The sequence below is a fragment of the Macaca thibetana genome, chromosome 3 (genome assembly GCF_024542745.1).
Source record: "Macaca thibetana thibetana isolate TM-01 chromosome 3, ASM2454274v1, whole genome shotgun sequence".
NCBI classification, from domain to species: Eukaryota; Metazoa; Chordata; class Mammalia; order Primates; family Cercopithecidae; genus Macaca; species Macaca thibetana.
The window spans coordinates 112,252,227-112,266,854 of record NC_065580.1 but is presented as its reverse complement, the minus strand read 5'-3'; the positions used below and the strand labels follow the sequence as shown (position 1 = coordinate 112,266,854).

Sequence of the window (14,628 nt, the reverse complement as noted above, 5' to 3'; positions counted from 1 at the left end):
AAAATGTTATATTTATCAAGTCATACACAAAACTGGAAGGTATAGACCTTATTTCAGGCAGAAAGGTTTGAGAGATTCTTGTGGAAAGTTTTCTTTTAGGCAAAGCATTTCTCGCAAATCAGTTTTAATGTAAATTATATTTAATAGATTCTAAATTATTTTCCCATTTTTTTTTCTTTTCAGAAATATTTCTGGACTACTACCTAAAGAGTAATAGGCTTATAGCATAAAGTCAAGAAACACTGAAAATTGAGCTTACTTGAAATTGTTTACTTCTTTATATCCCATCTTATGTCAAAGTAGAAGGCTGTCTTAATATCTTTTCCCAGCAAATCCCATAGAAGTTTCGAATTATTGAATCCTGTTCAGTGTATTAATTAACTCAAGCTGCATTTATAAGCTAACCTGGTAGAGTAACATAAAAAGATTTTGAAACTATCAAACATTTCCAGTTTGACGTTCTGAGAAGAGAGTGTTTAAGTTTTATTTTCTGCCTTTTTAAAATACAGTCACCACAACAAATGGTGGCCTCTTAATGGTTCAAGAGAGAGAAATGTAGCAAAGGCATGAATTGGAAATACAACTGGGGGTGGAGCAAGTGTGCCCAGCCTTCCACCAGTGACTCACCAGTGAACTCAGTGAACTGCCAGCCGGAAAGGCTGTTCCGTTTTCTTAGATGTTTATATATGGAACACACTGCTTTCTAAGCCCTTATTCTATTTTCTATGAAGGCCATAACACCACCTGTGTGTGCACATGGGTATTTGTGTGTATGTGAGAGAGATCATATATATTTGAAAACTGTGACCATATATTTTGCTTTTACATGTAGCTTGTGCTGTGATGAACTTGGCAACGTACTTTGTAGAAACCCTTTTAAATTGGTAAAGCAGTTCTGTGGAATTTGAGAAATATTAGATACTGACAGAAAGACTGGCGTGAAACATACATGCACAGGGGAGCTGTCTGGAAATTGGTGAAGGTTGAGCCTGAAGCTTTGCATTTCCCCCCTCCACTGTTTTTAGCGGTGCTTAAAGGTAATATTTTTATTACAACCGTGGAATTTACCTTCTTGATGTTAAGAAACTGGCTGATGTAAAGAGTGGACAGACTTTTGAGGCAGCCAGGTGTGTATCTATGGATTAGTGATTCCCTCGGGCAGGGTTTGAATGGGGATGTGCAGATCTTGTACACACACATTTGAGTCATGTGGTAGCATTCTGAAGAAGTCACTTAGAAGGGAGGACACTTATCGATCCAGAGAACTGTGTTTCTAAGTGGGAATTGGTGGAGAGGAGACTGAAGGAAAGCAGAAGTGTACTTCCCAGCCTCATGAGCTGGGTGAATGGCGGCTTTATTTGGAGAGCTGCGAGCCATGGACTGCATGCATGCTTTCATCTGGAGGGTTAGGAGCAGACCGAGGGAAAACTGCCTGCTCTGAGCTAATAGTGAAATAACAAAGTGAGAAGAAAGGACCCTGATTAGCTCAGTGAAGTCCATTGTGGCATCTATTTTGCTGCTAGTGAAAGAAAAGCTTCACTTTCCCGTTTCTTCCTGTAGCTCTCCAAGCCTCCTTGGTGGACATCCAGGGCTCGGCTTCCCAAAGAAACTCCCTTAAAAGAAAGAAGCACCTGCTGCCTCCTTGATTGCTAAACCGGCTTGTGATTTCTCCCACCATTCTGTGGGCTCCCAGAGCCCCAAAGGAGTGGAAGAAACAGTGGAAGAAATACTGTCTTGGCTCATTTTGCTCCCATTCAACGACAGTTAAAAAAACATCACTTTGTTGGTTTGCTATGGGCTCGTGAGGTGTTCACTTCCTCAGTCACCAGTTCCCTAAGGCTAATGCTTGCAGCCCCGATTGGAAAACTGAAGACACGGACCCACTGGGAAGCTCAGTGTCGAGACTTGGCTTTTCTGGGGAAATTGCCTGGTCCTCATGTCCTGGCCCTGTTTATTCAGACAGGGAGAGTTCAGAGTGGCCGTGCCGGGAGAGTTGGCATGCCACATTGTAATTTACACCATCTATCTCTTTCTGACTCTCGGGCCTCTGGCAAATTGCATGTCTATGTGTTGGATTAGTTTGGAATTTAATCATGCATTATTTTCCCTCCAATTAAATTATTTATATATTTGATTAACATTTTCACTGCTGGGAAGTCAAATTTTCAGTGAAACCACAAATAAACTGGTGCCCATTGAATTTCAGGCCAGCTTCATACAGGGTCAGTTCATCCACTGAATGTTAAGAATTCATTGCCTATCACTTTTCTTATCTACCTTGGATTTTGGTGAGAAAAAGAATGTGTTTTTTTACTTAGTCCTAGGAATATGATACAAACAGTGAAGTTTGGCCTAATGTATAGCCCTCCCTTCCTTGGGGTACCTTTTATAGTGCAGGATCCTGATTTTCAGTCCTTCCTACTGCCTTTTCTGTTCTCTGGCACTAGAACATACCTCCTTCTAACTTTGCATTCTCAGGCTTGAGGGCTCACCTGTCAGATATTAGTATGAGAAGGAAACAGAGCTCATCCAGTTTGGGGGTTAGCAGTCAGTGGCCCATAGGCCAAATCCTGCTGCTTGTTTCTGTGCAGTCTATGAGCTAATAATGGTTTTTATACTCTTTAAAAGTTGAAAAAAAGGTCAAATAATATTTCATGACACATGAAAGTTTTCCACATCCATAAATGAACAGATAACCCATTCATTTAAATGTTGTCTGTGGCTGCTTACAGCGCCGTAAAGTCTCTAAAATATTTACTATCTAGCTTTTACAGAAAATGTTTGCCAACACCTGATCTAATTCATTGCTCTAATTTTACAGATGAGAAAAGTAAGGTCCAAATAGGTGAATTGGTCTGTCAAAGGTACACAACTCATCAGAAATTGGTCTGGAATGCATCCTCCACTGCCCTCCAGCGCTCTGCCTACCGTGATATAGGCCCTCAGATGAACACTCGCTGCAGAGGGCAATGTATTTTTTTTTTTTTTTTTTTTTTTTTTTTTTGAGAGAAGGTCTTGCTCTTCCAGGCTGGAGTGCATGCAGTAGTGTAGTCCTGGCTCACTACCACCTTAACCTGGACTCAAGTGACCCTCCTGCCTCAGCCTCCCAAGTGGCTGAGACTACAAGCCCATGCCACCACACCCTGATTTTTTTTTTTTAAAGATGGGGTCTCTCTATGTTGCCCAGGCTGGTCTTAGAGCTCTTGGCCTCAAGTGATCCTCCTGACTCAGCCTCCCAAAATATTGGGATTACAGGTGTGAGCCACCATGCCTGGCCCAATGCAGCTTTTTAAAGGAAAGTAAATATTTAGAACACATGCACATGTGAAATCTGTGAGTTCTTAGAATTTTAATTTTCACTTGAAATCTAGTGCTAGGAAATATGTTAAGCTTAAAATACATTTGAACTACTTAAATAGGCAGCAAGATGCCTCCCTTTTTCCTTATAGCAATTGATTACATCCTCTGTGCAGCATTTAGGTAGTGAAGAAGAGGAAGATTGACTTGGTTCCCCACGCTCCTAGGTGTAGAATTTCATTTAAAGAAAAATAACTGTGGTCTCAATGCAAGTTTGAACTTAAGAGCAGTTCCAGAAAATTGCAAAAACATATTAGTTGGGACTCAGGTCTAAGGGAGTGGAAAGGGAACATTCCCAAGATGCTAACCTTACTGAAAATGAGGTTGCTTTAAGGGCCCAGCATAAGTTCCCCTCACCCCTCCCCACATGAGGAAAACACTAGGGTGTTCATGCTTGCTGACTGGCGTGGGATTTCCCACCACTCAAATTTCCACACATTGTCTCAGTAGCAAAGGTAGAAGAAGCTGGGCGCGGTGTAAATACGAAATGATTGGGATTTTTCCAGGCACTGCCCTCCTCCGCTGGTTGCCAGTTCTCCCTTCTCTGCTCAGTGCTGGAGTCCCTCAACACCATTGTAGGCAGAGTCTACACCTTCCCAGTCACTTTGGATTATTAAAGTGTCCAATTTAAACCTCCAATGTCAGGTCCAATCCAGAGCCTTCCCTTCCCTGTCAGCAGCGAGGCACAGGCCTCAAGGGAACTGGCAGGCTGTTTGCCCTCCCTTTGCCACCTCATCTAAAGGAGCCGGGGCCTGGGAGTGCCTCCAGGAGACGCCTTCCCTTTCTTTCTAGGGTCCAGCTCCTCCAGCGTGTTGGATGAGACAGGAAAGGAAGAGATGAGAGTCTCTTTGCTGGCCACTGTTGGCACCTCCCTCTTAGCCACCCCTGCTTCCTTGAGTAGCACCAGGTTTCCCTGATGCCCTCCTCCTCAGGGGCAGACATGCAGGCCTGGCTTTTCCCTGGGGTGTATGTGAGTTTTTACGCAGGGGTATTTCCCACATCCTCACTGCTGGAGACGTTACTGAGCACATAGCATTTTAGGTGAGCCCTGGCAAGCTAGCCCAAGCTTACCTACCTCACGGATGTCCACTTGACCCACAGAAAACTCATGCTTCTCGCCATGCCAAGCAGTGGCAATCTCTCATCGGCCAGTTCTCTGCTGCCATGCGTGGCCCTCACCCTGTTCCTCAAAGGCGCTAGGCTCTGTTCTTCTGCAGGTACGTCTGTGTCATCGGTCTGCTGTAGTGTCCCATTCTCCCACCCCATCCTTCCCTGCACACTTGGTATGTCTACTCATCCTTCAGGTCCTGCTCTAAATGCTGCTTCATTGGAGAAGCGGACCCTGATTCCTGATGCTGCACACTGACTTAGGATCCCATTACATGTTTTTATAAAACTCTGTTATTTCCCTACATAATGCCCATCACAACCATAATTGTATAGTAATTCAAACCATGACCGGTTTCCCTCTGATAGACTTAATTCCTTGGGGGCAAGAATCGTTTCTGTCATGTTCCCCAGCACAGTGCCTGGTGTGAGTGGCACCCAGCACGTCCTCATAAAAGCACGAGAGAGAACAGGGAACTAATAAGACATGGATCCAGCCTTAAGCAGTTGGCTCAGCACAAATTGTAATTCAGTTTCCCAATTTTAACTTTTCCTTTCTCCCTCCTGTGTTCCTTCCTTATTCTTCCCATTCCTTCTCTCTCCCTCACTCTCTGCTTGCCTTCCTTGCTTCCTTCCTCCCTCCCTCCCTTCCTTTTTTGCTTCCCTTTCATGTGCATTAATCCAGGATCCAAGCTTTATTTCCAATGACTTGGAAAACTGAACCAAGAGCAACTGTTATGGAGTGATTTTGTGTGATCACTTATTTTTCTCCCGTTTGAGAATCCTTAGAACTCCTCTGTAAGATGTGAGCTTGGTTTCCAACGCTGGGCTTCAGCACACATTTGGGAAAGCCCTGGTCTTGTGTATGGGCTACAAAGATGTACTAGAAGCAGACATCTGCGGATTGAGCATTGTCCCCTGTCCAGAACATCTGTTCTCTTCCTATACTTGTGTGCATCATCATAACTTTTAAGAAACACTGACATGGAGCCTGGTTGGCTTTTCATAGGAAACCCACATCTGTTTGCCGTGGGGTTGCTCCCCACCACTGCCGTTTCTGTGTCATTTTGGAGCTTCTGATGGGACGCTGGCTGTCTCCTCGTGTGCTGCATTGTACCACTGACTCTCTGCTGTTCATCAGATTTTCCTGGGAGCTGCTCCAAGGAGAGGAGATAGAGAACAACAATTTCTTTTCTCTGTCCTCACCCAGTTTTAAACTCCAGAAACAGCACAGAAAACTTTATTTTTTGTAAAACTTTTTTTTTCCCTAAAGCGGTAGGCCATCTAGTGGAGTAACTGGGAAAGGCCCACTCTGAGGGCAGAACTTCACCTTCAGACCCACAGCAACCACCGCTTTAGGAGCCCTGGACTCAGCAGGAAAGTAATGAGAGGTTGTGTCACTACTACGCGAGGCATGGAGCCAAAGGGAGCTTTCTCTTATTGAACGAAGTTTTTTGGTGATGTATTTCTATGTATACTTGAGAAAGTGTTCCCACAAGCCTTAAATTAAGGCAAATAAAATGCAGAATCACCAGAAAATAAAGACCAACAGCATCAACCTAGAATACAAATGTCTTCAGTAGTCTATAGGTGGACATTGAAATAGTATGCTCAGGCTGTTGAAATTGACCTTAATTTGATTCAAATTAAGAAGCTTCTCTTCCTTTCATGCTGCAATAGGTTTCTAATGGTTCCCAATTAGAATTAATCCAAGAAATTAAATGATTCTAAAACCTTGAATTGGTAAGTAATTCAAGGAACTTCATCTTTATATTAAAAACCGTATTAATAGAATTTTAGAAGTAGAAAGGCCCTTAGCAACTAGGGAATCCAGTCATTTATTTTCTACAAGAAGAAAACCAAGGCCCTGAAAGAGTAACTCATTTGTTGATGACCACACAGTTCTCTTCCTCAGTATAATTCTTTTCTCTGCAGTTCTTACTCAGGAAGCAGTCTGACTAACCCTGAGCTAAAGTTTCGTTTGCAAGTGCTTTTGGTATTTTTGTTGCGGAATTGTGCGTTTCTGTGTGCTCTCCCTTTTTGAAGCCTGAGCCACGGTGCTAACCCATGGCCTAGCGCGTGAGAGCTGGAGAACACCTCTGCAGTTGTTTAGCCTCGATCGCCAGCCTTGGCAAGGAAAAATGACAGAGGTTCGGAAAAGTCAACGGGGGCTCACCTCATTTCATAACTAGCTGGTCCCAAACCTGGAATAGAACCCTACTCTTCAGATGGCCAATGTACTGTGGTATATTTCCTGGGATGTCAGGCTCCATCCCGGTCTTGCCACTCCCGCTGGTTAGGAAGCATGCATACACAGTTAGCAAAAGCAAATTTACTTGAGAAGTGTACTAACTAGAATTTTTATAACCTGTAATATGGTAATTCTTAACCACAATTCTTGTGGTCTTTAGGATTTTTAAGATTGGGGCATTTTCTGCATTTTCTTCTGTTGCCTTCAGAAATGATGAATACATTTCCATTTGATTTGTCTTTCTTTTTCCAAACCCCAGCATATAAATAACGACCATATTCATGGAGAGAAGAAGGAGTTTGTGTGCCGGTGGCTGGACTGCTCAAGAGAGCAGAAACCCTTCAAAGCCCAGTATATGTTGGTAGTGCATATGAGAAGACACACGGGCGAGAAGCCTCACAAATGCACTGTGAGTACAAAAGTGGGCGGCAGGCACATGTGGGTCCTTCCCCATATTCATAAGAGCTGTGCAAACTGATGACGCTAGCTCAGGGGAAGCGTGGTTGGGTGGCAAGAGAAGAGGACTAGAGTATTGTCTGGTGATAAATGCATGGGTGTTTGAGTGACTGAGTTGGACAGCGCAGCTCTGCAGAGTGGCAGGGGGGCAGTGGTGGCTGGCACTGGGAATGAACACAGGGCCAGTGGCCCTGCTGGCCACAGCCCAACAGCTTATGGTACTATGGGGCTCAGAAGGCAAAGTGCCAGCTTCCAACTTACAGAGTTGAAGTTGACTTTTAAAACAGCTAATCCCTATACCAGGTTTTAAAGTTTTCCCTTCCTTTCCTAGTGAGTCCTCAGGCATAGGCATATGGAGTGGGACGGGGCTGCTGCAAGGCTGTGCATTCTTCACTGAGGTGCCCACAAGGCACACTGGGCACGCTGAGCCCTGGTACTTTACATCTTAAAGGCCCTTTACAAACATGATCAAATTCCATGTCTTTGTATGGACACAAAGCTATATTAATGAACTTTGTGCTGAATCTGAAATCAGTGGGAATTTGAGGAGATCAATGAGCAGATAATGAAACCCATTGTCCACATTGAGGGGTCTATTAAAAAAAAAAAAACTTCAGGACTTTTACTGGCACTGAAAACTCTTTATCTTGAACTGCACCAAGCTACATCTGAATCCCAATAAATGCAGAGTTTAGTGGACTTTTTGTTCCTGGGTTTTGAAAAGCTGCTGACCCTTGAAACGTCAGTTTTTCATCAACTTGGAGGGCGTGTTAGGCATAAGCTGCTGTTGCCATTGTGCAGAGTAATCCAGATTTACCTGTTGTCCTTAGTTTGAAGGTTGCACAAAGGCCTACTCGAGACTAGAAAACTTGAAAACACACTTGAGATCTCACACTGGAGAGAAACCATACGTCTGTGAGCACGAAGGTTGCAACAAGGCTTTCTCAAATGCCTCTGATCGCGCCAAGCACCAAAACAGAACGCATTCCAATGAGGTAAGCATCCTCAGTGGGCACGGAGTTTGCATAAGGAAACAAAAGAACCATCCCGGAGAAGGCACATGGAAGGCACAGTGTGTTCTGTTTTGTTTTCCCCTTGGCCATTCCCAGCATGAGTGGGCTCCACCCCTGCAGGTGAAGGCTTGGGCTTCCTAGGTGGGACTGGAAACTGGATCTTATTTGGAGAATAATAGGAGATGAAGAGGAAACTTCTTAAAACCCCTGCGACGGTGGCTCAAGCCTGTAATCCCAGCACTTTGGGAGGCCGAGACAGGCGGATCACGAGGTCAGGAGATCGAGACCATCCTGGCTAACACGGTGAAACCCCGTCTCTATTAAAAAATACAAAAAAAAAAAAAAAAAAAACCCCTGCGAATTTACTAGTTTCATGTTGTTTTGAACTGCCACCTACTGGTCAAACAGTGGGAGCATTTAACTTGGAATCTGAGCCAGTCACTCTGCCCAAAATAGCAGGAATCCATGCAAAGGATGACCCCGTAAGCCCCAAGGATATATTAAGAAGTAGCATGTTGACAGCTGACAGCTTCCTGCTAAGTCATCCACTTTTATTTGCTTCCTCCAAGTGATATCTTCAAATGGTATTATATCAAAAAAGATCTTTACGGAGCAACCAGCCTTGGCTAAATGCAATTTTCAGACACTCTAAATTCCAAAGGATCTTGGAAAATGGTCTCAGAAACCCAGAATACTTTCTAGGCAGTTATTTAAGAAAACATATTGAGTAAAGCTTCCGGGTGGTTCCTGTTGTGTTACTGTTATTTTAGGTAGTTATCTCTGCTAAATTGTAGAGAGGCATAAGAATGAAAATTACTCCAAATTCATTGCTTATGTTTTAGTGTGCGTCTCCCTACAGACCTCCAACTTGGCCTTGGAGGTCTAGCCCAAATTCTGGCTTGTCTGTGAAACCTTCTCTTGAATGTATCGCAAGATTAACAAAAGGACTCCTCGCATTTTGAGTGGAAATAGGATAGTTAACTAGAATTTGTTAACATGAGACATAGTTCAGCACCACAGTGTTTCATCAGTTTGCTTGGAATGTGTTAGAGAAGGAACATTGTGCACACATGAGACCTTGGAGTGGCTGTCATTTGATCTCACCAGCACAGGTCAAACTCATTCATGATCTTTCAGATGGAGAGCTGGGCCAAAACAATCTTGATAGAAACAAAGTGAGCCATTCTGCTCAGTGGCCATTTGGCTTTCAGGTGGTCAAGATGGTTCTCACCATGTTTTCTTCAGCTGAAACTGACAGAGCAAAAGTGTCCCTAAAGGGATTAACCACACCGTAAAAAGCACACTCACTCACAAACTGTCACATGTAAGTTCATATATACCAAGTTTTTGTGTGAAAAGATCATGGAAACTGGAGTTATTTGGAATCTCATTATTTTCTAACTGTTTGAAGACATTTTAAAGATGCCACATCTCTATTTTTTAATGTAAAAATGCTTTTACAGTACGCAGTAGCTGGAATATAATCTATTATACTAGTTTGTACAAAATTTTAGGGAGTCTAGAATAGACAGAAACATAGAGATAGAAAGTAGATTAGTGGTTGCCAAAAGCAGAGGGGAGAGGGAATAGCAATGATTGCCAATGGGTATAAGGTTTTTTTGTTGGGGTGGTGAAGATATTCTGGAATTAGGTAATGGTGATGATTACACAATGTCTAGAATGTACTAAATGCCACTGAATTGTGCAATTTAAAGGGATTATTTTTATGGCATGTGAATTACATTTCAATTTAAAATTTTAAGGGATTTTGACTTAACTTAGAATGTATTTCATATATTTCATAGATTTGAGTGTAATTTTGACTAGACATTTAGTGGGCATTCGTTCCTATAGATGTTAGGCCAATGTTCTTTCCTATTATCGTGGAGAAATTTGTACGGTGGGTATGTTAGGATCGGAATGCACACATATAAAGATAATTACCAAGCCTTTTTGTCTTTTTATGGACCTAAAATATTTGTACCTGTCCATTTGCTTTAATTGTAGTGTACTTGAGCTTGTGTTCTTCTCCAAGGTAAAAAGTGCAATGTTGTGTGAGAGTTAAGTGTTTGTTACGAGATTGAAAAATAAAAGATGTATTGGGCAGTAATGTCATTGACCACGCTTGAGCATTTTACTTAAATTATTAACCTTGATCATAAATACATAATTAAAATTCTACCCACATACATATTTACAAACAAATTATATTTCTCTATTCTATATGCAAGACTTTGGCCCTGTGTATGAATGATGGAGATTTTCAGATGCATCTAAGTTAAGTTTGTCCAGGAAATCCAGATTTGTGCAATCTCACAAGCCTAGAAAAATCAAGTGATTTGCTTTCATTTATTTCCTCTCTTATTTGCAACTTCATTTATTCACTAAACAAATACTGATAGCTAATTATGTGTCAAGCCCTTTGCTGTTCTAAGTGTGGCCAAGAAAATAATGGACTGGAACAGGAAGGGAGTAATTTCTGGCACTTCTCTGTCCCTCTGGCTGTCCTGCTCATTTAGGGCTGCTAGACCGACCATAGCTCTGACAGGACTTCTTACTCCAGATCACACAGCTCATATTTCCCTCAAAGATACTACTAAACAAGTTTCCTGAGCTCTGATTCGGTTGACCCTCCCTTTCTAGAAAGCTGCAATGGCTCCTGCTTTCCTGTAAGGAAACTTGAGACTCCCTAAGCTTGTGTAAGTGTCTGTTCTCACAGGGCCCAAGCTCGCCCCTCTAGTCCTCACCTCTCACTATCATGACCATGAATGAAACATTCCAGAAGCTGGTGCTGTGGACTGCCATGCTTAGGTGCGTGAAGTGGTTCTGCTACTGGACCTTTGCTGAGGACACTTCTTTTTGGCATTCCAAGTAAAATGACTCCTAACAAAAGCTCTGTGTATTGAGTGCTTACTACGTTCCATGCATCCTGGTAAGCACTTCATGTACATGATCTAATTTAACACTTACCAATAACCCCATGAGCTGGGCATTAAGCCCAGATATAGAATCTTAGTAACTGATGCCTTCCATGATTATCCCAGCCAAAAAGTGATCCCTCCTCTGTCTATATCCTTACATAGCATTCACACTTTATATTATATAGATCATTGCATCTTCTTATTTTTCCTATCAGATTTTGTATTCCTTATGATTAAATCTTGTATGCAACTTTGTGCTTGCAGAATCTTGCACCTCAGTAAGTCTGAGAACATTTATCTTAGCCTTTAATTATATTTTTAGTCACTGATCACAACAAAATTTGTGGGCAAAAGCTGTGTGAAGGGATATTTTGTTTATGTTATGTTGTTGTGAGGGATACATTTCCTGAACCTGTTTTCTTGTGAATTTGTGAACTTTTGTGGGTAGATAATGTGTATGTTCACACACAAGGGCACATGTGCACAGATGCACCTGTATGGGCTGTTGTTTCTGGAAGTGCAGGAGCTGACACATTTGTATCTCATTACACATTGGCTGCGTCCTTGGTTCTAAGCTAACCCATAATGTACATCCATATATTTATAGGAAGAGTAGCTCTCCAAACATGCAGGCTTTGTGTTCCCTCTCTCCTTCTGGTCTCCACACCTCTGCCCCACATATCCCAGTCTGCCTGCTAATGGAACAACCTGTCACAGGAATGCTGTGAGCAAGCATAGGGCCCGTGTCAGAACACTGTAAGGTAATGGCACTAATTGTCAGAGCCAGTCTTTTGTCCCTAATGCATAGAATTTGATGTGCTCATCTTATTATATATATATGCTGCAAATCACACAAGCTCCTGAATAGATGTAATTCATAGTTAATGGGAATCAATTCTGCCCAAAGGAATCTCAGGTTTGGAGGTGAAACCTCTCAGTTTCAGGATCTTTGCTTCACTGCATTAGGACATTTCAGCATTTTAGGTAGCACTCAGTCTGTTCTTGGGCTTTTAGTGAAAAAGCATCTTTTAGACATACATTCTACAAGACACAGCATCATTTTAAATATAATAGGTACATTATAGTAATCCTGCTTTTCATGACGATTGCTTACGTAAAAGCTCATCCTCTGCTATACATAGATATAAATATATATTCATGAAAGCATCCTTGCGTATATTATATTTTAAGTCAAGTGAGCAAACTCACAAATCCGATGTTGGTCATGAGCCAAAGGCCAGCAGTTCTGTGATTTGAGAAAATAATCCGCTTATATAAGCATCCGCATAATTTTTTATGACTGTATCCTTAGGCTTGATCACTGACCCACATAGAAAATGAGATTAGCATGAAATAATTTATAGACCTTAGTTATAAATTCACCCAGGAGAAGAAAACAGACCAGAAATCCTGGTCCCCAGAACATCCGTCAGCCCTCTGTAGTTTATGATGAGGATTCACGGACAGTCTGTAACAGGGCTTTCCAATTTCGAAGAGCAGAAAGGGTCTGGCTATTTTGAGCCCTGAACATCCCCACACTTTAATGCTACCCAAAAGAGCACATTTTAGCGTCATCTAACATGGGAGATGCCATCGGCAGTTTCAAATTATGCCTATGCATAAATAGCACATTTTCAAAAAGATCAGAGTGATATTCGATCTCAGAACCAGGGCATCCATAAAAAATTTTGTCACACAATCTCTTCTGAAAAGTGTGCAGTCTTCTCCTGATTAGATGATGGGTATCTTTTAAGCCATCTTCATTGTCATCGTCATCATCATCATCATCAAATATCTATTGAGTGCCTATTATGGCACCGTGATACTTCTCACTCCCAGTATAAATGCTTCCAAGAACATCAAGGCAGAACAGTGTTCTAATGGCCTTATTAGACTATTAGTTCCTAGAGGTATCTGAACACCTCGAAGCCTTGTGAAAGTGTTTTGAAAGGATTAAAAATGTAATGAGCAACCATAAAGGACTTCTGGGCTGGGGCATAATCTCCTTCATAACAATCTCTTACCTCATTCTTGTGGCATTTGGCAGAAACCATATGTGTGTAAAATCCCAGGCTGCACTAAGCGTTACACAGACCCAAGCTCCCTCCGGAAACACGTGAAGACAGTGCATGGCCCAGAGGCTCATGTCACCAAAAAGCAACGTGGGGACATCCATCCTCGGCCCCCACCCCCGAGAGATTCCGGCAGCCATTCACAGTCCAGGTCGCCCGGCCGGCCCACTCAGGGAGCCCTCGGTGAGCAGCAGGACCTCAGCAACACTACCTCAAAGCGGGAAGAATGCCTCCAGGTGAAAACCGTCAAGGCAGAGAAGCCCATGGTATGTCATTCACTCGCCTTCTGACTTCACAGCAGGCCCAGGGTCATTTAAAAGAGCCAGGTAGGGCGCACAGAGGGACAGGACTTCCTGGTCCTCACTGTGTCAGGCTGTCTCTGATCTGAGGAGGCGATGAGGGCAGTGACCTGGATTGCTTACTTGAAGTTGATCAGCTCAGAAAAAGAGTTTCTAGGTTTCCTAACTGATTTTTAAAATTACTCCCAGAACCATACCACTGTGCCATGGAAGGAAGAAAGACACGACTGTCTGTCTCTCCAGCGTGTCTGTGATGTCGAAAATCATTCATTGACTCTTCCTGTAAATATGCTTTCTGTCTTCTTTGCCCTGGTGACCCCAAGGTAAATAAGCCATGGCCCATATTCTTCAGGGGTTTACAGCCCAGTGGGATAGACAGGCTGAAAAACAAATACCATGCAGTGTGATGGGGGCTTACACACAAGTCTGTGTAAGGAGGATTCAAGAGAGGGACAGGCTGCCAGTCAGTCGGGGCAGAGGAGGCCATGGGATGGGAGTTCAGCACTGCAGAGGGAAGAGCTGAGGAGAAGGCGGCGGAGGAGGAGCACAGCGCGGTGGGAGGGGAATGGCATAGCAGGGGTGAGATTTTTTGTTTGTTTTTTTGTTTCTGTTTTTTGAGGAAATCACTCCAGTACCAGTCTAGAGACTGGGTAAACTGGAGACCACTTTTGCCGTTGGGCCTGCACCAGCGAGGCAGAGCACAAGAGAAGGATCTGAAAGATTCAGTAGGCAACTCTTTCTGTTTGGAGACTAATATGACATGTGGGCTCTGCTACTCTTTCAGCTTCTTTCAAACCTCAGTTCGTGACTTCGCTTCATGAATGTGACTTTATAAAACACCTAAAAATTTCAAAGACAACAAGAAAAATTAAAAGAGTAGATAGTAGAGGAGATTCAGCCCATTTGGCCATGCATAGAATGGATTTAATTGTGCAAATATATTGGGTTCTGGGCTGTCACTCTAATCTGTGAAGGAAGTGTACCAGAGAGAAGTTTTATGCTGAGACTCCCAGATGCATGGAAACGATCAGGCCAACAGATTTATACTTAAAGTCAGCATTTTCTTAAAATTAGAGCAGTCTACCGGATGGGCAGCCTATGAATTCATGAGTGATGTCACTGTATAGCAGTACGCGTGGGCAGGAAATAATG

At 42.8% G+C, this 14,628-nt stretch overlaps 1 protein-coding gene across 3 annotated transcripts in view; it reads left to right on the top strand.

Annotated features, from left to right (window-relative positions):
* GLI3 (GLI family zinc finger 3) overlaps nucleotides 1-14,628 on the top strand; it is a 279,496-nt gene that overhangs the window by 254,737 nt on the left and 10,131 nt on the right. For 2 of the 3 annotated variants that reach the window (XM_050785511.1, XM_050785512.1), the window contains 3 exons: nucleotides 6,975-7,124; nucleotides 8,002-8,166; nucleotides 13,153-13,443. In XM_050785511.1, coding sequence (XP_050641468.1) covers nucleotides 6,975-7,124; nucleotides 8,002-8,166; nucleotides 13,153-13,443 — 606 coding nt within the window. The remainder of the gene's footprint in view (nucleotides 1-6,974; nucleotides 7,125-8,001; nucleotides 8,167-13,152; nucleotides 13,444-14,628) is intronic. The other variant, XM_050785513.1, reaches the window with a different exon arrangement.